The sequence below is a fragment of the Macaca nemestrina genome, chromosome 9, assembly GCF_043159975.1.
Source record: "Macaca nemestrina isolate mMacNem1 chromosome 9, mMacNem.hap1, whole genome shotgun sequence".
In the NCBI taxonomy this organism is placed as follows: Eukaryota; Metazoa; Chordata; class Mammalia; order Primates; family Cercopithecidae; genus Macaca; species Macaca nemestrina.
The window spans coordinates 88,684,382-88,708,245 of record NC_092133.1 but is presented as its reverse complement, the minus strand read 5'-3'; the positions used below and the strand labels follow the sequence as shown (position 1 = coordinate 88,708,245).

Below are 23,864 nucleotides of genomic sequence, written 5' to 3'. Positions count from 1 at the left end.
TGTGTGCTGCGCGGATGTGCCTTGGGGTGAGATCTCTTGCTGTGGGGCTTGCCCTAGCCGCACAGGCATACATGGTGGTGCCTTTCCCAGGCCAGGAGCGGCCGCCACTCCTGGGCTTGGCCTCCAGCAGCTCCAGCCGGGACGCCGGCGCCACCACGAGGAGACCGCGGGCGACTGGGGGTGCCAGGCCTAGGCCCAGGGCTGTGGCGGCGGCGCCAAAGCTACCGAAAACGGACAGGGGTGGGGGTTGGGGAGCTGGGAGCTGGGGGGCGCCTCATAAAGGCCGGGTTGGGTGTCCTAAGCCAGCGCCACGGAAGGGCAGCGGGCAGGAGGGGCGCGGGCCAGTAGGGGCTGAGGGGCGGGTGTCGGGGGCGGCAGGGGGGACCCGGGACTTCGCATGTATGAAGCCGCCGGCCCTGGGCGCCCTCGTGTTTGAGGCCGCGAGGTCCATGGGTGAACCCGGGTGCGCCGCCCTGGCCGCCGCTGTCCGCTTCAGGGGGCCGGGCCTTAACCACGCGGCTCGGCAGCGCCAGTAGAAAGCGGTTTAGCAGGCCGGGCGCGGTGGCTCAGGCCTGTAATCCTAGCACTTTGGGAGGCCGAGGCGGGCGGATCACGGGGTCGGGAGATCGAGACCATCCTGGCTAACGCGGTGAAACCGTTAAAAAAAAAAAAAAAAAAAAAAACACGCACACACACCGTAAAAACACACACACACACCGTAAACACACACACACACACACACACACACACACACACACACACACACACACACACTAGCCGGGCGAGGTGGCGGGCGCCTGTAGTCCCAGCTACTTGGGAGGCTGAGGCAGGCGAATGGCGTGAACCCAGGAGGCGGAGCTTGCAGTGAGCGGAGATCACGCCACTGCACTCCAGCCTGGGCGACAGAGCAAGGTTCCATCAAAAAAGAAAAGAAAAAAACCGGGGGCCATCCGCGGCCGGTCCAGCTCCGGTCGCAGCGGCTGGGACCCACACCAGGCCATTCACGGGGGTGCCATAGGGCAGCTGCGTGCAGTATTTGGGTAGCAGGACGCAGACGGCGGGGTCGCGGGGGTTTCGGGGTGTCCTCGGCCCCAGGCCGTCCAGCCCTGTGGACCGAATGAAGTCCCACACGCCACGTGTTGAGGTAGTAGTGGGTGCCCCTTGTGCGGGGTCAGCCCTCCTGCAGGCGGTGCTCACGGTACGGGCTGGCGAAAGTGGAGACGGACGGCAGGATGGATTCACTTGGCCACATGGCCGGGAGCTAGGACAACGCACACCGGTGAGTGGCTGCCCGGGTGGGCTGGTCGGGGCGCGGGCAGGGGGGCATGGTTCTGCCAAGGATTTTGCTTTGTTTATCGCAAGATGGGGGTATTTCCTCCTTTCTGCAGTTTATAATTGCGTGAATTAGTGCAGTGAATTGAGGATGCAGTAAAAATAATATCTTCAAAGATTATTAAATTCGTTATTAACACATACGAGTTTACGTGTGTGTATGGAAAGCAGGTATACATCAAAAATTCTTAATGAATACAAGAAAGAGAACTACCAATATTGGAGCAAATTTTTCAAATACAAACACCAGTGAATATAGGCAAGGCCTTTTCTTTTATTATTATTACTATAAGTTCTAGGGTACATGTGTACAACGTGCAGGTTTGTTACATGGGTACACATGTGCCAGCAACGCCTTTTCAATAATGTCTTACAAGGAGAAACGTGGCTCCTCTAGGTAAACAGCCCTCAGTGCGCATCTCCCTGAAGTCCAGATGGATCCGGTAGAGCTGTGGGGTTCACAGCTCACACTGAGGCATTTAGGGCCTAAGCACCACTTTACTTTTTTGTACAGTGAGTAGGAAATGAGTGATCTAAATGAGTTTAAATCTTATTAGGGATTCGAACTGCGCTTCAGACTCTGTCTCTCTTCCTCCCAGAGCTAGATTCAACATGAATTAAAATACAAATATAAAACAATGAATTATGATAGTGACAAAGACCTTCCTTCGAACTTCAGATTTTTCCAGCAGCCCCTTTCTTTCTGTTTCCCACCTGCCTTCAACTCTTTCTCCTAAAAAAGTTCAGTTGGGGTGAAAGTTTGGTGACTTAGAACATCATTATTTTAACACGATCCCAAAGCGGTTTTCATTATATGAAAAGATGCATATTTATTTACATTTTTTAAAATGTTCTAAATTGGTTTCTTACGTCCAAAAGAAGGGGAGCTAGTTATAAGAAAAGAGAATTGAGTAAGGTAAGAAAGTGTTAATCATTTCAAATCAAAGTGGGAAACATGCAAAGCAGAAAGAATCAACTTCATAAACTCAACAAATTATTAATGTAAATAATTCCCAACTCCTGTATCTATATAACATTAGTGATCTGTGAGGTGAACTGAGATTCTGAATAAAAAGTAAATAATAAGACCATTTTTCTAAGCCAAAAAAGTTTTTGTCTTATTAATTGTGGAATTTCACCAATTAATTTTTTTTCAAATAAAATTTCTTAAACTTTTAGTGCCTACTATTGCTTGTGGGTTAATAAACCCTAGCAGAAAACAAAATCATCAAGGAAATGGTAAACATTAATGGGAAATTTGTGTAACCTTAATTCTTAACGTGTCTTATTAATTAATTTTTAAAATGTGAAGGTGTATTCTTGGTGTTTGGTAATTAACTAAGTTTATTAACCTCTCACAAAATATGAGGAATTTTATTCCCTAAAGGAACGTGAGGAACACTAGTAGTTCAAGAAAATGCTGAAGGTGACCTTGGCTGAGAAGCTAGGATAGGCTGACGAAGTCAGACTTAGTGTAGGAACCTGGTAAGCGATGGATCGATGTTAGCTGTCTTCACTTATTGCACTAGTATAATCAGTTTGATGATACATACTTTAGCCCCAGCTGTTACTTAAGACCTGGTTTCACATTTTATGTTCTTTTTCCTGTGCAGGCTGGGAAAGGGTTTCTTCTGGCCATAAAAACTACTCCAATGGCTGTGGCAGACTAAATTCCAATTCCGGTTGATACAGCCATCAATCTCCCGCTAGCTGGAGGATGGTGTGCTGCAGCTCACAGGTGTGGATGCTCAAGTGGGCTTTCAAAGATTTCATGAGAGGGAGGGTTCATCTATTAGGCACATTTTCCAAATATAGGCATTTCATTGTATAAGACCCCAAATGTGAGAGGGTGTTCATTTCAATATTTTATAGAGTTCCTAATATGCCATCATATATATGTTGAGTTGTTTTCAAAATACAGTTTAGTACTTGGCTACTCACAAAGTAATAAAACATTTAAATCACTTAACCATAAAATTCTTGATAACCAAAAGGCTTTTCTTTCTATTGGTAGTTTAACATTCAGCTTTCTTTTTTAGGGCAAAGGAGATAGAACTGGATGAAATGAGAGAATATTTTTTTTTAGTTGAACTCTGGTTAATGCCAAAAGTGTTCAATCGCTATGTGTGGGGAAGTTTCCTGGTACAAAGGAAAAAAAGAAAAACAGGTTGTTCATACATTTGGCTGCATTAGTAAGTGGTAAACAGAATTAAATTTTTCTTATGTGAACTCACACATATGTGCTTCATAATATGTCACTCCTATTTAACACGTCTTTCACACACACACGCACCCCCCCACACACAGCCTTTTGCTAGTCTTCTTCCAGTTTGCTTATTAACCCAAAGAAAGAAAAAAATACAGAAGCCTTCTTGCATAGGTTGCCTTAATCAGATGAATTATGGAAACAACTCTGTCTCCCTTATTTTTCTTTCATTAGTTTTCCATTCTGTTGTATTTATTTAATTTTTATTTCATTTTCCAGACCTAAGTCAATGTTAGTCTACCACTGTACATCTGGTAACCTCAATCCCTGCAATTGGGGCAAAATGGGTAAGTACTTTAGCCATGTATCTGCATAATTACTAGTGTCTGACACAGAGAAAAAATAGACAAAGTGTGTCATGGAGCTTAGAGCCTACATGGGGAGAAAGACAGAAAGTAAATAAAGAGACAAAATAATGAGAAATTGTGAATCTGTGGTAATTAACTAGAAGGTACTGTGGTTACCAAGGAAAGGAGTCATTGGGAACACATACATGATTGTAAGCAGTAGGGGGTCCATTGGTCATAAAGATTTTAAAAAAACAGTGATGAAATAAAGCAAAAGTTGGCAGTTATAAAGAATCTCAGTGATAAAATGCTGAAATACTCCTCCCTGCTGGGGCAGTGGGTCCTGTACACACCCCTTCCCTTCTTGATACATCACTGAGAATGTGACATGATCAGTGACCAATGGGATTTAGAAAAGTCGAGTGATCTTATTCCTTCCTGATTGCGTCTGTAATACTGACCATTAATTTATGTAACTTGCCTCTCTTGGGTGTGCATTAACTACTCTACTAGTGATTTGTAAAAGTGAATAGGAATCACTATGGGAGAATCAAACAACATCCAGATTCCTTAGACCCTGGGACCAAGGTCTTGGGTGATGCTGAGGAAACTATATTTTTAATAAGCATCTAGATGATTCTTGATACTTGGGGAAATGCTCTTTGAGAAACCCTGTACTATACAAATGATTAATTTGTCTGAAGGTAAGGGATTTAATCTGTTCAATGTACAAAAACCATGGAAATCAATTTGAGTACAACTTAAACATCTAATGATGGTAGAAGATAAAAATAGGGAATTTTGCTATTCTGTAGGATTTCTTAGTACCTGCGAACACATCCCTTCTGTCCCTGTTACATAGATGACACTGGCTCTTCATATTCCAATGGGAAGCCATGGTACCACACTGAGAGTTCTATTGCAGGACAGCTGGACACTGTGGCTCTACAGTTTCTCACACCTATAGCAAACATTGTAGGCTGATATGACATTGGTTATCCCTGTGCCAAGGCTCTGTTCTGGATTCCCTTCTAACACAGCATTTCTGGAAGCTATTACTAATTAATTTGATGTTGCATTCAAATTAAACTCATTTGTGTTTCTTATCGGGGACTCTTAGGAGGGATAAAAATGCTTCCTACTAGGAGCAGTAGCCATGTTAACAGGAGGTTGAGCATATATAGTCTCAGGTGATATTACAAGGAGTGATAGCTGTGTGGGTGAACATGGGCTATCTCTCCATAGAATTGTCTCCTTTAGTGTCCCTTAAGAAGAGTTTTTAATCTCCTGCATATAGGTCTTAAGCATCTTTTATCAGATTTATACCTGGGGCCTAGGTAATTGATGCTTTTTTTTTTTTTTTTTTTTTTTTTTTTACTAATTTAAATGTCTTTTGTAAAAATATATTTTTTAATTGTTTGTGGATGATGTCAAATGCAATTGATTTTTGTATATTGACCTTATATTCAGCTATCTTGCTAAACTTATTGCTAGAAATTGTATAAAATTTCCTCTTGATTTCCTATGTAGACAGTTACTTAATCTGCAAAAATACCAGTATTATCCCAATTTTTTCAAGCCTTAGGTCTTCATTTTTCTTGTTGATGGCACCATCTCAGCTCAATGCAAGCTCTGCCTCCTGGGTTCATTCACGCCATTCTCCTGCCTCAGCCTCCTGAGTAGCTGGGACTACAGGCGTCTGCCACCACACCTGGCTAATTTTTTGTATTTTTAGTAGAGACAGGGTTTCACCATGTTAGCCAGGATGGTCTTGATCTCCTGATCTCATGATCTGCCTGCCTTGGCCTCTCAAAGTGCTGGGATTACAGGCATGAGCCACCACGCCCAGCCTTCTTGTTGAACTTCTACTATAATGGTGAATACAAATGGCAATAGTGCATATTGTTGTCTTGTTGCTAATTTTAAGCAGAAGACTTCAAATATTAAACTCTCCTGCCATTTTTAGGATAAACCCAACTTGGTCATGCCATGTTATCTTTTTTTATATTTTGTTTAATTCAATTTGCTAATCATATAGTTCCCTTGTTTTTTCTATTCTCTGAAAATGCTTAGTGGAGTGAAAGTGTAATAGTGGAGTAATCTGTTTCTCCAAAACTTGGGAAAAGCACCTTTAAATTATCTGGATTTATAATTTTTGGTAAGAACATTTTTTATTGCTTCAGTGTCTTTAATAGTTAAAGAATTTTGCAGGCTTCCTTTTCTGCTGGAATCAGTTTTAGTTATATTTGTCTCTTTTTCTAAGATTTTATCTGTTTTAAAATGTATTTACATTGTTTTCATATTATATTAATATTTTTGTCCTAAACTGTATCTGTAATTATGCTTCTGTTTTAATTCATAATATTTGTGTATCTTATCTTTTCTTAGCTAGTCTCTAAAGGGTCTACTTTATTTCTTTTTTTCAAAGGACCAACTTCTTCTGGCTTTATTGACTTCTCTTCTCTTCTCTTCTCTTCTCTTCTCTTCTCTTCTCTTCTCTTCTCTTCTCTTCTCTTCTCTTCTCTTCTCTTCTCTTCTCTTCTTTCTCTTCTCTTCTTTTCTTTTTTGATGGAGTCTCGCTCTTGTTGCCCAGGTTGGAGTACAATGGCATGATCTTGGCTCACCACAACCTTGCCTCCTGGGTTCAAGCAGTTCGCCTGCCTCAACCTCCTGAGTAGAGTAGCTGGGATTACAGACATGCGCCACCACGCCTGGCTAATTTTGTGTTTTTAGTAGAGATGGGGTTTCTCCATGTTAGTCAGGCTGGTCTCGAACTCCCGACCTCAGGTGATCCACCCACCTCGGTCTCCAAAAGTGCTGGGATTACAGGCATGAGCCACTGAGCCCAGCCTATTGACTCTTTATTACGCTGCTGTGTTTTCTGTTGCATAGATGTATTGCCTTATCTCTTTTTTCCCCTTCCTCCTGTTTTCTTTGATTATGTTTTTCTTCTCTTTAACTTAGAAATATAGCCCACAAATATTCGGCTTGTCTAATACATGCATTCATGGCTTGTATTTCCCTCAAATGCCACTTTGGCTGTATCCCACACATTTTATTGTATAATGTTTATGTTATCATTATTCTCTAATCCTTAAACAGTTTTCATTTGAATTTCTTCTTTGACCTATGAGGATGTAGAGTGCAGTTTTCAATTGCCAAATTACATTTTCTACATGTGCATGAGTTTCTACTTGTCCGTCACATCAGAAAGACGGTAGCTTCATGGTTAAAAGTCTTGGGCTTTGGGATCTGATAGACTTGGATTCAAATCCTAGCTCATTCACTCACTCCTGTATTCATTAAATAGTCATTATTCTTGGTGCTGAGGATGTATCACTAAACAGAAATCCGTGCTCACATAGCTGTTATATGCTGGGATGCGTCCCACCATTCAGTAGACTCCACTGCTTATTAGTTGTATCAGTTTGAAAAAGTCTCTCAGTTTCTCCCTGTATATCAATTTTTTTATCTGTGAATGAGAATAATAATTATTCTATTCTAGGGAGCTCTTCGGAGAATGTAGGGAGATAAAGTGCTTCATACAGTGGTTAGAACAGTGAACATTTTAGTAAACGCCTGCGATCCCCATATGGACAGCTTTCTCAGAAAGCCTTCCTAACCCAGCCCCACCCCTCCCCTTCCTGGCACCCAGACAGAGCTAGATGCTTCTTTTGTATTCCTCCAGAGCTTACTGTCCTGGCCTCTAGCAGAATACTCAGGCAAAGTATTGTAATCATGAATTGTCCACATCTCCCACCAGATTGCCAATTATTTAAAGACAAGGAATATGTCATATGTAATTTTTTTTACCTCAGCATCTACCACAGTGCCTGGCAAGTGTTAAATGCTAAATAAATATATTTGAAATGACTAAAGGAAGGATTGACATAGATTTAGGAAAAGGAAAGTAATTGTATGTTGCTGAGATATTTATTCGTTCATTTAGTCAAAAACTGTTTATTAGTCACTGAGTCAGCCACTCTTTAAGGTACCGTATAAGTTCAAACAATGCACACAAAATTTCGTTCTGGTATTTAAATCTTAGGAGAAATATACATCAGATATGGTTGAGTGCAGAAAAATAAAGGAGATTAAAGAAGTAAATAGTGTTGTGGGAAGGCTGCTATTTGATATGTGATGGCCAAAGAAAGTCTCTCCGATAAGGTGTCTTCTTAGTAGAGACCTGAAATAAATGAGAGGGCAAATCAGAAGGACATGTGGATGAAATATTCCAAGTTGAAGAAACAGTAAGTGCTAAAGTTCTTTAATCATATTCAAGGACAGCAAGGAGGCCAGTATGGCCGCAGCAGAAGCACTGAGAGGGAGAGCGGTAAGAGATGAAGTCAGAGTGGTGGGCAGAGAGAGAGGATGCAGAGAGTGCAAGGCCTTGCAGACCATGGCTTTGCCTCTAAATGAGAAGAGATTCCATTGAAGGGCTCTGAATGGAGAAGTTCCTGTAATATACTCTGAGTTACATTTTAGAAGAATCACTCTGGCGGCTACATGGAGGTCCGACTGAGGATACAGGGGTAGTGGCAGAGACCACTTCGGACAGTATTGCAACATTCCAGGCTACAGTAGTGGTTTTGATCAGAGAGATAGCAGGTGGAAATTATGATTCTGGGTATTTTTCAAACAGAGAGCTGATAGATTTTGTTCAATTGTGTGTGGGTTGTTAAAGAGAAGAATCAAGGATAACCCCAAAGTTTTTGGCTGAACTACTAAACAAATTGAATTACCATTTGGTCAGAGGTAGAAGATTGGTGAAACAGCAAGTTTGTGTACGCATTGGGAAGGGGGTCATTAGTAGTGGGTGTATCAGGAGGCCCACTTTAGAGCTGTTAAATGTGAATGTCTATTACACCTCCAGTTGGAAACGTTGAACAAGTATATGGATATATAGATCAGAATGTCAGTGTGGAGATCAGAATCTCTTATGCTATCAACCTGTACATAACTTTTTAATTTACCACCATCTTTTTAAAGTATAAATCCCTATGGACCAGATGATTCTTGAGAATCTTCTCTGAAGAGGAGCTATATTTTTCAGATAGATTTTTAGCTGGCATTTTTAAAGTAGGGCAATAATCATATTACTGTAATAACTGACATCATAATTGAATAATGAGCTTAGGCATATGCTTTGCAAAAACCTACATACCTTAAATAAAATTGAATTCAAATGAGTATCTTTTTGAAAGAACTACTGAATTCACAAATGTATGTAAAAAGTTCTTAATTAAGCTTACTCTATAAAAAGACACTATTATGAATAAAACCCTGGATAGCAGAGTGGACAACTGAGTCTGCCATATTCCCAGAGAAATATTGAAAGTAAACTAACACAAGAAAATATTGCCTTTAGAATTTTTTAGTTAAACTTTTAATAAAGATTGAAATAAAATGTTAAGAAACTTTCTAAATGGTTCTGAAAGTAATGGTCCAGCCAGGGAAATAAAGTTTCTAGCCTCTGCCTTGGGGCTTTCAGAATAGACTAGATAACCTTAGAATTAAATGCAGATTTGTGTTTTTTCTGAACAGTATCCCCTTATATTGACTACGTGCATTTCCCCAGGAATTTGTTTTAGAGTAGATGTTTCAAATAGAGGATCCAATTCTTAACCCATTCACATTGTTTCATTTTGCAGATAACCACTTGCTTAGCATAAAAATGTTTATATTGTTCTCAGAAATTGATTCTTGACTCTACACAGCAAATCCTTTGTCTTTATTGCTGTGATCCATTACAAATACCTTCCACTATGATGGTTTATATCCTCCTATTCTCCTCTAGCACTCTCTCTCTTTTTTTCCCCAGGATTCCAGGTCTTGCCAACCTTTGAAATTCCAATTCCATTTGAGAGAGCTTTTAGGAGGCCATATGCTGATTTCACCACCAGCAACTTCACAACCCAGTACTGCAATGCCATCAGCCACCAGGCCCCTGCCATCATCTATGACTTCTATCTGTGGCTTACTGGAAGGAAACTCAGGTGAGAAGCTGAGTCAATGGCTTTGAGAGTGTCACTGCATATGGGAGATTGAGTCCCCAAAGTCTTTAGTGCTTCCTTCAGCCAAGGATTAAAGGAGACAACTGAATCTGACCCATATATACAAATTGAACACACCTACTCTGAGAATCCAAAATCTGAAATTCTCCAAAATCCAAAATGTTCTGAGTGCTGACATGATGCCACAAGTGGAAAATTCCACACATCTTACCTCATGTGATGGGTCACAGTCAAAACACATTCAAAACTTAGTTTCATGCATAAAAGTATTTAAAATATTGTTTAAAGATTACCTTCAGGTTATATGTATATGGCTAAGTGTGTATGAAATGTAAATGAATTTTGTGTTTAGACGTGGGTCCCATTCCCAAGATATCTCATTACATATAAGCAAATATTTCAAAATCTGAAAACAGTTGAAACTCAAAACACTTCTGACCCAAGCATTTCAGATAAAGGATACTCAGCCTGTATAAGTTTTGAACAAACAAAGCAGTCATAGTGAGAAGCTACAAAAGCCTCCTACATTAGAAATGCTCCAGCATAATAAAGGAAGGTAAATGTTAAAGAGCTTGCTTGATGAATTCAGCAAGTGATCATTCACCCAAAAAGAAAAGCAACTGAGGCTCTGTGACTAGGGTTTTTCAAATGGGTAGATCACCTTAAATATACAATAATGATGGCAACCTCACTTACTGGGAGCTTACTCATGGGGCTAAGGAGGATGCGTGATGATCCCATTTTTATTGTCAAAGCTACTGAAGGAAGATATCCTCATCAACCCAATTTTACAAATGGAGAAATAGAAGCTAAGGGAAGAATCTGAAGTAGTCTCAAAGGAAGTGACAGGAAGGATGTGGAGAAAGCAGAGTGTCAAAGTCAGTATTCAGGACCAGATTTACTGCCACCTAGAGATGAATGAAGAAATTAGAGGGAACACAGTGTGCTGATGCTACGTCAGCTGTCACCACCTGGCTTTGTGACATAGGACATATTCTTTCTCTGTCTCACTTGAATAATAATATGTGTCAGAGGAGACATTATTGTAATTGCCTAAAGCAATTCTTGTGATCAAGAATCAGAAGCATGAACAGTATTGCCCTCTGTGTTAGCCCCTTTATGAGGGAGGAAGTTGTCTTCAGCATGTTGAATTGTCATCTTTATTAGCAGTGCAAATGACTAAAACTTAGCCAATGTAGAGTTTATCCAAATTTTTTCAGACCTCATTTGGAGCTCATAACTCAGTTCTTGAGCAAAGGGAAAAGAAAACATTGTGATTATGGGGAAAATATTTGTGTGGGACTTATTAAGTAAAGATAGGAAAAGAAGAACACCCGAATATTATAGGCAGACATGCTAAAGGTTTTAAAATGTGTCAGGATTGGAAGAAGGCCTGGATAAAGAACAAAGTTCAGTTAGGAAAGAGAAACACGGAAGGAAGAGACACAATAAAAGTCATTATGTATTCTGCGAGAAGTCAGACAATAAGATTTGTGGGAAATGGGTTGGTTTGTTGTATGGTATGTATTTTAGCAATAATCTTTATGGCAGAGAAAGCTAAAATCCTTAACTTGTGTGAATGATCACTTGCTGAATTCCTCAAGGTAGGCATGGTGAAGGAGGGTGTAGAGGAGACACAGGTACAATGGACTGACCTAGATATAAAGCCTTAGTATACACTCAGCTAGAAATAGTGATTCTGAGGACATACTGTGACATGATTATGTCATTATATGTATGGTAGCGATGGGGATGATAGAAGGAAGAACTGATGGCATATTTTCAGTCCCCCTCAAAATCAGTTAAATATTGGGACACTAACTATCCAGGTCTAGAAGAGTCACACGCCATAGCCATGGTATGACGCATCATTCATCTTGCTTTCTTTGAGAATAAGAAGATCAGTAAATAGTCCAGAAGTGGGAAGCTTTGTCCAGGCCTGTGTGTGAACCCAATGTTTTGTTTAGAAATAGAACAAGTAAGTTCACTGCTATAGCATAACACACAATTTGCTTAAGTGGTGGTCAGCAAATCCTTGAATGCTGCTTAATGTGACAAAGTTGGTAAAATCTTTTGTGCAACACTCTTATTCCCTGAATGTTTTGCTGTGCCAGGGCCTGTGCATGCCAGACAAGTCCAAGCCAGCTCAAAGAACAACCAGCCACCTCTGCCACCTGCCACCTCTGCAAACTGCCACTTCCTGCTGGCAGGATTTGTTTTGCATCCTGTGAAGAGCCAAGGAGGCACCAGGGCATAAGTCTACTCACTTATATCTGTTTGTCTGGAATATAACCCATGTTTGTTTGTACAATAAATAAAATTGATCTTGAATGAAAACTGAGTGGTCATTGTCATTGATCTTTGAACCCAGATTAACCTTTTGGTCATGCCTAGTCTAAGAGAAAGGAGATATTCTTATCAATAAATACAGAGCCCAGCTATGTCAGTGAAGATCTCAAGTGCACAGATAGTAGTATAGGGAAGAGTCAGAGGCCAAAAAGACAGGGATGGCAGACATTGAACAGAGGAGAGTGTGGTGTTTGCCTTCGCATCAACTGAGATTATGCAATGACACCTGAGGCTTGGGGACAGCACCTGCAAGATACCAATAAAGCATTCTAAGAACATCTGTGAAGTGAAAAAATTTGAATTACTGTTGTTCTTGTGGTTGTGATTGTATTTATGGTTGTTACTTCATTCATATTAATCACCTATGTGCCCAAGTGTAATCATGGAGTTAGATTTTTCCCAGACTTTTTTTATTAGACTCAAGAATTCCCATAGACAAAGGCAATATCACTATCCTATTTATACATTTCTTCTCTCAGTTCTGCAGAGCCAAAATGTAGAGTCCAATATTTTAGATAAGTTATGCAATAAGGGCTGGTTTGGATTATCTAACTGGTACATGAGGCCCAGTGTGCTAGTTTACTCCAGAGGAAATTGGCACCTGTATATAATTGTAGTTAGGTTGATCCCTTGATATCAGAAAAGTTTCTGCTATGCAGTCCTTTTTGGTGATTTCTTAATATATATCCTCATTTTAGACAGTACTAGTGGCATAGATGTACTTGGCAGCAGAATATTACAGATGGTAAACCTTGAGTCTATGTTTTAGTAGCAAGAGCCTTTGGAGTCTTGTGCTTCCCTTGTAGACATCTTCTTAACATCTACATTCTATCTTTTGTCTACTATTGTTACTGCTACTCGTTCCATAGAAATTCTAATTTTCATTTGGGATATACATTTTTGTTATTTGTAAGCTCCCCCTTCTTTTTCATTTTTTCACCCCATTTTCAGACTGTTCTAAAATCAGAAAGGAAATTCTCCTTCATGAGCATGTATATATTTTTGGCTCTTGGAACTTGAGATGGTGCAAGTAAGTACAAGCACATTTTCCAGATAAGGCATGTGAAGTGATTTATGTTTCATAATATGATCATTTCGGATTGACCTTATGTATTATGACCAGCCATAGAGATGGTTGTAAAGAATTAACAACATCAAACAATGTGAAGTTGTTCATTGCATGTATATCAGAACATTGCCGAGATAAAGCCAGATGGAGTCATTAATTTCACCAGCTAGTTATTTCCTTGCTGCAGTACCAAAGATTGTCATTTTTGAATTAAAGCCTCTGGTTTTTCTAACTCATCTTTCATTGTTGATCATGGCAAGTGAATAATTAATGAATGTATATGTTTAGGTTATGAGGAATTTAAAACACACCCTAAGAATTGTAATGTTGATTGCTTTTAAATGTTGTAATGGTTTTGAGTCTGCTAATGATTCCTTAATTACATACTTACTTGTCTTAGAAAATCAACTCATTTCATTATTAGTGATTAATTTTCTCTTAAAATTTAATTTAATATTTTAATAAATCACTATGCCTGGGATTCCATTAGATATTTGAAAAGATTAATTTAGTTTTTTTACCCAGGTAACATATACAATGGCTCAAGATGTGTGTTGTTTGATCTCACAATTGAAAAAAATACACATTAAGCACCGTGGAAATCCCAAGAACTTCGGCAAGAAAGAGTATTTGTTTGATAGTTTCTTTGCTTGATAAATATGTGGACTAAATTAAATGGAATATCTTAATTCAAGTTTTGCTTCATGAGACTGATTAAGTGAACATAGGCCTACTGCTTTGAAAATTGGCCTATTGTAGAAGATTGATATTCTAATAGCCTAAAGAGAAACCATTTCTTATAAAATATATGTATTTTGGAAAATGTGGTATTTCTCAGAAAACTGCTGAAATGAATTATTTATCTTTCCATCTTTATCTTTAATTCTATTACTTTCAAAGATCTAAAGCTTTCACTTGAAAATTAGGCTTTTGGAAAAAAGACATTGAAACTAGTATTATATTTCATTGACGGAATGAATATGAAGATTCATCTGCATAATCTTGTGATTGTTTTTTGAGTGAAAAATATTTATTAAGATCATAGGAATCTGATACAATTAAAATGAATCATTGAGAAAAGACATCTTTCCCAATAAGAATATGATGGTCTAATACAGATTGAAAGTATATAAAGCAAAAACTATTAGAACTGTAAGAAAATAACAAAAAAAATTTAGTGATTTTCATATACTAGTCAATTTTTTCTCAGATCAATTAAATAATAATAATTATGAATAGAGGATTTGAATGCATTTACTTATATTATTTAATTAATAGTTAATAAGCTTTATTCTCTCTAAACCTAAGAGAATATATATATATATATTTATTATACTTTAAGTTCTAGGGTACATGTGCACAATGTGCAGGTTTCTTACATGTGTACACATGTGCCATGTTGGTGTGCTGCACACATTAACTCGTCATTTACATTAGGTATATCTCCTAAAGCTATCCCTATCCCCTACCCCCTCCCCACAATAGGACCCAGTGTGTGATGGTCCCCTTCCTGTGTCCAAGTGATCTCATTGTTCAATTCCCACCTATGAGTGAGAACATGTGGTATTTGGTTTTCTGCTCTTGCGATAGTTTGCTGAGAATGATGGTTGCCAGCTGCATCCATGTCCCTACAAAGGACAGGAACTCATCCTTTTTTTTTTTTAATTATTATACTTTAAGTTCTAGGCTACATGTGCACAATGTGCAGGTTTGTTACATATGTATACATGTGCCATGTTGGTGTGCTGCACCCATTAATTCGTCATTTACATTAGGTATATCTCCTAATGCTATCCCTCCCCCCTCCCGCCTCCCAACAATAGGACCTGGTGTGTGATGCTACACTTCCTGTGTCCAAGTGATCTCATTATTCAATTCCCACCTATGAGTGAGAACATGCAGTATTTGGTTTTCTGTTCTTGCAATAGTTTGCTGAGAATGATGGTTTCCAGCTGCATCCACGTCCCTACAAAGGACACAAACTCATCCTTTTTTATGGCTGCATAGTATTCCATGGTGTATATGTGCCACATTTTCTTAATCCAGTCTGTCACTGATGGACATTTGGGTTGATTCCAAGTCTTTGCTATTGTGAATAATGCCGCAATAAACATACATGTGGATGTGTCTTTATAGCAGCATGACTTATAATCCTTTGGGTATATACCCAGTAATGGGATGGCTGGGTCGAATAGTATTTCTAGTTCTAGATCCTTGAGGAATCACCACACTGTTTTCCACAATGGTTGAGCTAGTTTACAGTCCCACCAACAGTGTAAAAGTGTTCCTATTTCTCCACATCCTCTCCAGTACCTGTTGTTTCCTGATTTTTTAATGATTGCCATTCTAACTGGTGTGAGATGGTATCTCATTGTGGGTTTGATTTGCATTTCTCTGATGGCGAGTGATGATGAGCATTTTTTCATATGTCAGTTGGCTGCATAAATGTCTTATTTTGAGAAGTGTCTGTTCATATCCTTTGCCCACTTTTTGATGGGGTTGTTTATTTCTTGTAAATTTTCTTGAGTTCTTCATAGGTTCTGGATATTAGCCCTTTGTCAGATGAGTAGATTGCAAAAATTTTCTCCCATTCTGTAGGTTGCCTGTTCACTCTGATGGTAGTTTCTTTGACTGTGTAGAAGCTCTTTAGTTTAATCAGATCCCATTTGTCAATTTTGGCTTTTGTTGCCATTGCTTTTGGTGTTTTAGACATGAAGTCCTTGCCCATGCCTATGTCCTGAATGGTATTAACTAGATTTTCTTCTAGCGTTTTTATGGTATTAGGTCTAACATTTAAGTCTCTAATCCATCTTGAATTAATTTTCGTATAAGGAGTAAGGAAAGGATCCAGTTTCAGCTTTCTACTTATGGCTAGCCGATTTTCCCAGCACCATTTCTTAAATAGGGAATCCTTTCCCCATTTCTTGTTTTTGTCAGGTTTGTCAAAGATCAGATGCCTGTAGATGTGCGGTATTATTTCTGAGGGCTCTGTTCTGTTCCATTGGTCTATATATCTGTTTTGGTACCAATACCATGCTGTTTTGGTTACTGTAGCCTTGTAGTATAGTTTGAAGTCAGGTAGCGTGATGCCTCCAGCTTTGTTTTTTGACTTAGGATTCTCTTGGCAATACGGGGTCTTTTTTGGTTCCATATGAACTTTAAAGCAGTTTTTTTCCAATTCTGTGAAGAAACTTATTGGTAGCTTAATGGGGATGGCATTGAATCTATAAATTACCTTGGGCAGTATGGTCATTTCACAATATTGATTCTTCCTATCCATGAGCATGGTATGTTCTTCCATTTGTTTGTGCCCTCTTTTATTTCACTGAGCAGTGGTTTGTAGTTCTTCTTGAAGAAGTTGTTTACATCCTTGTAAGTTGGATCCTAGGTATTTTATTCTCTTTGAAGCTATTGTGAATGGGAGTTCATTCACGATTTGATTCTCTGTTTGTCTGTTACTGGTGTATAAGAATGCTTGTGATTTTCGCACATTGATTTTGTATCCTGAGACTTTGCTGAAGTTTCTTATCAGCTTAAGGAGATTTTGGGCTGAGACGATGGGGTTTTCTAAATATACAATCATGTCATCTGCAAACAAGGACAATTTGACTTCTTCTTTTCCTAATTGAATACCCTTTATTTCTTTCTCTTGCCTGACTGCCCTAGCCAGAACTTCCAACACTATGTTGAATAGGAGTGGTGAGAGAGGGCACCCCTGTCTTGTGCCAGTTTTGAAAGGGAATGCTTCCAGTTTTTGCCCATTCAGTATGATATTGGCTGTGGGTTTGTCATAAATAGCTCTTATTATTTTGAGATACATTCCATCAATACCGAATTTATTGAGAGTTTTTAGCATGAAGGGCTGTTGAATTTTGTCAAAGGCCTTTTCTGCATCTATTGAGATAATCATGTGGTTTTTGTCTTTGGTTCTGTTTATATTCTGGATTACATTTATTGATTTGCATATGTTGAACCAGCCTTGCATCCCAGGGATGAAGCCCGCTTGATCATGGTGGATAAGCTTTTTGATGTGCTGCTGGATTTGGTTTGCCAGTATTTTATTGAGGGTTTTTTCATCGATGTTCATCAGGGATATTGTTCTAAAATCCTCTTTTTTGGTTGTATCTCTGTCAGGCTTTGGCATCAGGATGATGTTGGCCTCATAAAATGAGTTAGGGAGGATTCCCTCTTTTTCTATTGATTGGAATAGTTTCAGAAGGAATGGTACCAACTCCTCCTTGTACCTCTGGTAGACTTCGGCTGTGAATCTGTCTGGTCCTGGACTTTTTTGGTTGGTAGGCTCTTAATTATTGCCTCAATTTCAGAGCCTGCTATTGGTCTATTGAGGGATTCGACTTCTTCCTTGTTTAGTCTTGGGTGAGTGTAAGTGTCCAGGAAATTATCCATTTCTTCTAGTTTTTCTAGTTTATTAGCATAGAGGTGTTTATAGTATTCTCTGATGGTAGTTTGTATTTCTGTGGGGTTGGTGGTGATATCCCCTTTATCATTTTTTATTGTGTCTATTTGATTCTTCTCTCTTTTCTTCTTTATTAGTCTTGCTAGTGGTTTATCAATTTTGTTGATCTTTTCAAAAAACCAGCTTCTGGATTCATTGATTTTTTGGAGGGTTTTTTGTGTCTCTATCTCCTTCAGTTCTGCTCTGATCTTAGTTATTTCTTGCCTTCTGCTAGCTTTTGAATGTGTTTGCTCTTTTTTCTCTAGTTCTTTTAATTGTGATGTTAGGGTGTCAATTTTAGATCTTTCCTGCTTTCTCTTGTGGGCATTTAGTGCTATAAGTTTCCCTCTACACATTGCTTTAAATGTGTCCCAGAGATTCTGGTATGTTGTATCTTTGTTCTCATTGGTTTCAAAGAACATCTTTATTATCTTTATTTCTGCCTTCACTTTGTTATGTATTCAGGAGCAGGTTTTTCAGTTTCCATGTAGTTGAGCGGTTTTGATTGAGTTTCTTAGTCCTGAGTTCTAGTTTAATTGCACTGTGGTCTGAAAGACAGTTTGTTATAATTTCTGTTCTTTTACATTTGCTGAGGAGTGCTTTACTTCCAACTATGTGGTCAATTTTAGAATAAGTGCGATGTGGTGCTGAGAAGAATGTATATTCTGTTGATTTGGGGTGGAGAGTTCTGTAGATGTCTGTTAGGTCCTCTTGGTGCAGAGTTGAGTTCAATTCCTGGATATCCTTGTTAACTTTCTGTCTCGTTGATCTGTCTAATGCTGACAGTGGGGTGTCAGAGTCTCCCATTATTATTGTATGGGAGTCTAAGTCTCTTTGTAAGTTTCTAAGGCCTTGCTTTATGAATCTGGGTGCTCCTGTATTGGGTGCATATATATTTAGGATAGTTAGCTCTTCCTGATTAATTGATCCCTTTACCATTATGTAATGGCCTTCTTTGTCTCTTTTGATCTTTGATGGTTTAAAGTCTATTTTATCAGAGTCTAGGATTGCAACCCTTGCTTTTTTTGGTTTTCCATTTGCTTGGTAGATCTTCCTCCATCCCTTTATTTTGAGCCTATGTGTGTCTCTGCATGTGAGATGGGTCTCCTGAATATAGCAAACTGATGGGTCTTGCTTGACTCTTTATCCAGTTTGCCAGTCTGTGTCTTTTAATTGGACCATTTAGTCCATTTGCATTTAAGGTTAATATTGTTTTGTGTGAACTTGGTCTTGTCATTATGATATTAGCTGGTTATTTTGCTCGCTTGTCGATGCAGTTTCTTCCTAGCATCGATGGACTTTACATTTTGACATGTTTTTTGAATGGCTGGTACCTGTTGTTCCTTTCCATGTTTAGTGCTTCCTTCAGGATCTCTTGTAGGGCAGGCCTGGTGGTGACAAAATCTCTAAGCATTTGCTTGTCTGTAAAGGATTTTATTTCTCCTTCACTTATGAAACTTAGTTTGGCTGGATATGAAATTCTGGGTTGAAAATTCTTTTCTTTAAGAATGTTGAATATTGGCCCCTACTCTCTTCTGGCTTAGAGAGTTTCTGCTGAGAGATCTGCTGTTAGTCTAATGGGCTTCCCTTTGTGGGTAACCTGACCTTTCTCTCTGGCTGCCCTTAACATTTTTTCCTTCATTTCAACTTTGGTGAATCTGACAATTATGTGTCTTGGAGTTGCTCTTCTCGAGGAGTATCTTTGTGGCGTTCTCTGTATTTCTTGAATTTGGATGTTGGCCTGCCTTGCTAGGTTGGGGAAGTTCTCCTGGATGATATCTTGCAGAGTGTTTTCCAACTTGGTTCCATTTTCTCTGTCACTTTCAGGCACCCCAATCTGACGTAGATTTGGTCTTTTCACATAATCCTATACTTCTTGGAGGCTTTGTTCATTTCTTTTTACTCTTTTTTCTCCACACTTCTCTTCTCGCTTCATTTCATTCATTTGATCTTCAATCACTGATACTCTTTCTTCCAGTTGATTGAGTCGGTTACTGAGGCTTGTGCATTTGTCACGTAGTTCTCCTGTTATGGTTTTCATCTCTATCAGTTCTTTTAAGGTCTTCTCTGCATTGATTATTCTAGTTATTTATTCATCCATTCTTTTTTCAAGGTTTTTAGTTTCTTGGCACTGGTTACGTAGTTCCTCCTTTAGCTCTGAGAAGTTTTATCAACTGAAGCCTTCTTCTCTCAACTCATCAAAGTCATTTTCCGTCCAGCTTTGTTCTGTTGCTGGCAATGAGCTGAGTTCCTTTGGAGGGGGAGATGCACTCAGATTCTTTGAATTTCCAGCTTTTCTGCACTGCTTTTTCCCCATCTTTGTTGTTTTTATCTTCCTTTGGTCTTTGATGATGGTGATGTACTGAGGGGGTTTTGGTGTGGGTGTCCTTTCTGTTTGTTAGTTTTCCTTCTAACAGTCAGGACCCTCAGCTGTAGTTCTGTCGGAGTTTTCTTGAGGTCCACTCCAGACCCTGTTTACCTGGGTATCAGCTGTGGGGGCTGCAGAAGATAGAATATTGCTGAACAGCGAGTGTTGCTGCCTGATTCTTGGTCTGGAAGCTTCGTCTCAGGTGTGTACCCTGCTGTGTGAGCTGTGAGGTGTCAGTCTGCACCTAGTGGGGGATGTCTCCCAGTTAGGCTACTCAGGGGTCAGGGACCCACTTGAGCAGGCAGTCTGTCCATTCTCAGATCTCAACCTCTGTGCTGGGAGATCCACTGCTCTCTCTTCAAAGCTGTCAGACAGGGGCATTTACCTCTGCCGAGGTTTCTGCTGCTTTTTGTTTAGCTATGCCCTGTTCCCAGAGAAGGAGTCTACAGAGGCAGGCTGGCTTCCTTGAGCTGCGGTGGGCTCCACCCAATTCGAGCTTCCTGGTGGCTTTGTTTACCCACTAAAGCCTCAACAATGGCGGCACCCCTCCCCCAGCCTCGCTGCTGCCTTGCAGTTAGATCTCAGAGTGCTGTGCTAGCAATGAAGGAGGCTCTGTGGGCATGGGACCCTCCGGGCCAGGTGTGGGATATAATCTCCTGGTGTGCTGTTTGCTAAGACCCTTGGTAAAGCGTAGTATTAGGGTGGGAGTTACCTGATTTTCCAGGTGTTGTGTGTCTCAGGTTCCCTTGGCTAGGAAAAGGGATTCCCTCCCCCCTTGCGCTTCCCAGGTGAGGCGATGCCTCGCCCTGCTTCAGCTCTCACTGGTCGGGCTACACCCGTGGACCAGTGCCAATGGTCCGACACACCCCAGTGAGATGAACCCAGTACCTCAGTTGAAAATGCAGAAATCACCCATCTTCTGTGTCGCTTGCACTGGGAGCTGGAGGCTGGAGCTGTTCCTATTCGGCCATCTTGGGCATGCCCCAAGAATATAAATCAATTTTGTGATCTTTTAAAGTAGTTTTTTGTGCTTTTAAAAATAACTCTATAATGGTCTGTGTGTATATCGGTTTTTACAATAATTTGTCAAAACTTTGACTGATACCAGTGTGCGTGAAGAATCTAGTGCCGTCTGAATTAGCACAATGCAAATAGAAAACCGACCTTTTATTTTTCTCACAAAATTATATCTGATAGAAACCTTATGTAAAATAAAGAATTTTTAAGTACTCATAAATTAATAACAAAATCATACATAACGTCAGTGGAGAAGAAAAATTAAGGATTTTATATCACAGTAAAATGCATTTCTAAATTGACTTAGTATTGTTATAAAACATATTCTTGAATATTGTATCAGAATTTATCACCACTATTGAAGTCAAAATAAAGATGGATCTCTAAATTATACAATTTATTTGGGAATCACCAAATTGTAGTTTAAAAAAAAACTGAAAACCACGGTGGTCTTCTGTATTTGTGAAGGACAAAGAGAAGATTGGGGGTTTACTAGCAAGAGAAATGCTACACATTGTTTTGAAAGAAAGCTTACAGATCCTAGAGAATATTTTGGGAGCTGGTCAAACAAGCCTAATGTGAGACACATCTTTTGAGACTTCCCAGGATCCCAACTAGAAAATCCCTTAGTCAATTTTAGGTTAAAAAGAGTTAAATTTGAATTTGATTCTGGGGAAGTTTTTCATTTTTTTGGGTGCAAAAAGCCTAAAAATATTTAATTAAAGTAAAATTACATATCCTTGAGAGATAATGGTCACTTATTTAACCAGAGTAATAATGGAAAGACTTCAAAATAAATTCAAAAGTTACATAATCAAGAGAAAAAAAATACTTAGACCTGCATTAGAGATGAGTTAGTTTGTTCAGGTGGTCAAAACCCGAATAAAGACAGCCCAAACCACAAAAGGCTATCTTAAAACATAAAATATCTGCTTGTTAGGTGGATTACTTAGAGAGAGAGCGAGAGAGAGAGAGAGAGAGTGAGAGAGAGAGAGAGAGAAACCTTTTGTAGCATGACCATTTCTCTTTGTATATGCCCTTTTGAGTAAGCTGGAAATTAAACCCCATGAAAAACTACTTTAATTCAATTAGAGGCTGGAAGAGTGTGTGTCTAATATTATAAGTAACCCGTATTATGGAATAATAATACACACACACACACACACACATATACACACACACACACACAAGTAGTACCTCCACCAGGTGGAATGGATGGCTTTTAGAAAAAGTAAGAGCATGTGAAATTTCCTGGTTACAAAGAACAATTTGGATACATCAGGAAAAGCCAAGAGTACAGAATTAATCTATACTGGAAAAACACTCTTTTTCCAGGTTTTTTTGAGACAAACATTCTCAGTGTCAGGATATAATACTAGAGTGTGAAGTGGGGAAAAATGCAATAGGAACTGACAGAAAAAAAAAATGAGAGTCACCACTTTAGTTAAGCAAAAAGATGTACTGTTTTGAGAAGAAAGAAGAGCAGAAGGCATTGATGTATTAACTGCAAATTACACGTAGTGAGATGCACAAAAAGCCAAACCGTTGAGATAAAAATCTGAAAAACTTTAAGAGGAAAACTCTACCTCCTGAAATGAAGCGATCATTTATTTTTCTTTATTTCTTCTTCTAAAAAGAAGATATATGTACAGAATGTGCAGGTTTGTTGCACAGGTATACGTGTGCCATGGTGGATTGCTGCAGCTATTGATCCATCCCCTAAGTTCCCTCCCCTCACCCCATCCCCTAACAGACCCTGGTGTATGTTGTTCCCCTCTCTGTGTCCATGTGTTCTCAATGTTCAACTCCCACTGAATGAGAACACGCTTGTCTAGTTTTCTGTTCTTGTGTTAGTTTGCTGAGGTTGATGGCTTCCAGCTTCATCCATGTCCCTGCAAAGGACATGCTCTCATTCATTTTTCATGGCTGCATAGTATTCCATGGTGTACCTGTAACATATTTTCTTTATTCAGTCTATCATTGATGGGCATTTGGGTTGGTTCCATGTCTTTGCTATTGTAAATTGTGCTGCAATAAGTAGAATGATTTATATTCCTTTGGGTGTATACCCAGTAATGGGATTGCAGGGTCAAATGGTATTTCTAGTTTCAGATACTTGGGGAATCACCAAGCTGTCTTCCACAATGATTAAACGAATGTACATCCCCACCAACAGTATAAAAGCATTCCTGTTTCTCCACAGCCTCGCCAGCATCTATTGTATCCTGACTTTATCACCATTCTGACTGGCATGAGATGGTATCTCATTGTGGTTTTGATTTTAATTTCTCTGATGATCAGTGATGTTGAGCTTTCTTTCATGTTTGTCGGCCAACTTCTTTTGAGAAGTGTCTGTTCATATCCATTGCCCACTTTTTAATGATATTGTTGCTCATATTAACTTTGAAATTGAAAATTCAAAATAAAGACAAGAAACATAAAATTATATTTTTTAAGTTATAGGTATGAACTATTTTTGAAAGGAAAGAAACCTCTAGATTATATACATATATATGTGTGTGTGTATATATTTATATGTATGTGTGTATATATGTGTGTGTATATATAATATATATTGCTTTCAACAAGAAAATTATTAGAGTCAAAATAGTACCATCTCCAGATGTTTTTATTTAGCTTGGTATCTAAAATCATTTAGGTGACTCATTCCCATGTTTGGAAATTTTTTTAAATTTGTTGTCTACA

The 23,864-nt window shown here is 39.1% G+C and overlaps 1 protein-coding gene across 10 annotated transcripts; it reads left to right on the top strand.

Annotated features, from left to right (window-relative positions):
• The first annotated feature begins 930 nt into the window (after positions 1–930).
• On the top strand, positions 931–23,285 carry LOC139356311 (putative inactive fatty acyl-CoA reductase 2-like protein). Of its 10 annotated transcripts, none has more exons than XR_011607976.1 (7): positions 931–1,279; positions 2,720–2,817; positions 2,946–3,070; positions 3,372–3,524; positions 3,818–3,885; positions 9,707–9,881; positions 12,014–12,236. XR_011607976.1 is itself a non-coding variant. In XM_071070040.1 (6 exons), the coding sequence occupies exons 3-6, from the start codon at positions 3,828–3,830 to the stop codon at positions 13,207–13,209; spliced, it is 372 nt and encodes a 123-aa protein (XP_070926141.1). In that variant the 5' UTR covers positions 1,286–3,070; positions 3,372–3,524; positions 3,818–3,827; the 3' UTR covers positions 13,210–13,288. The 10 variants fall into 10 exon arrangements, 1 of the variants encoding a protein (XP_070926141.1); XR_011607968.1 differs by lacking the exon at positions 931–1,279 and adding exons at positions 13,200–13,278; positions 23,271–23,285 and having other exon boundaries at positions 1,286–3,070; positions 12,014–12,142; XR_011607972.1 differs by having other exon boundaries at positions 932–1,279; positions 2,720–3,070.
• The last annotated feature ends 579 nt before the right edge of the window (positions 23,286–23,864 follow it).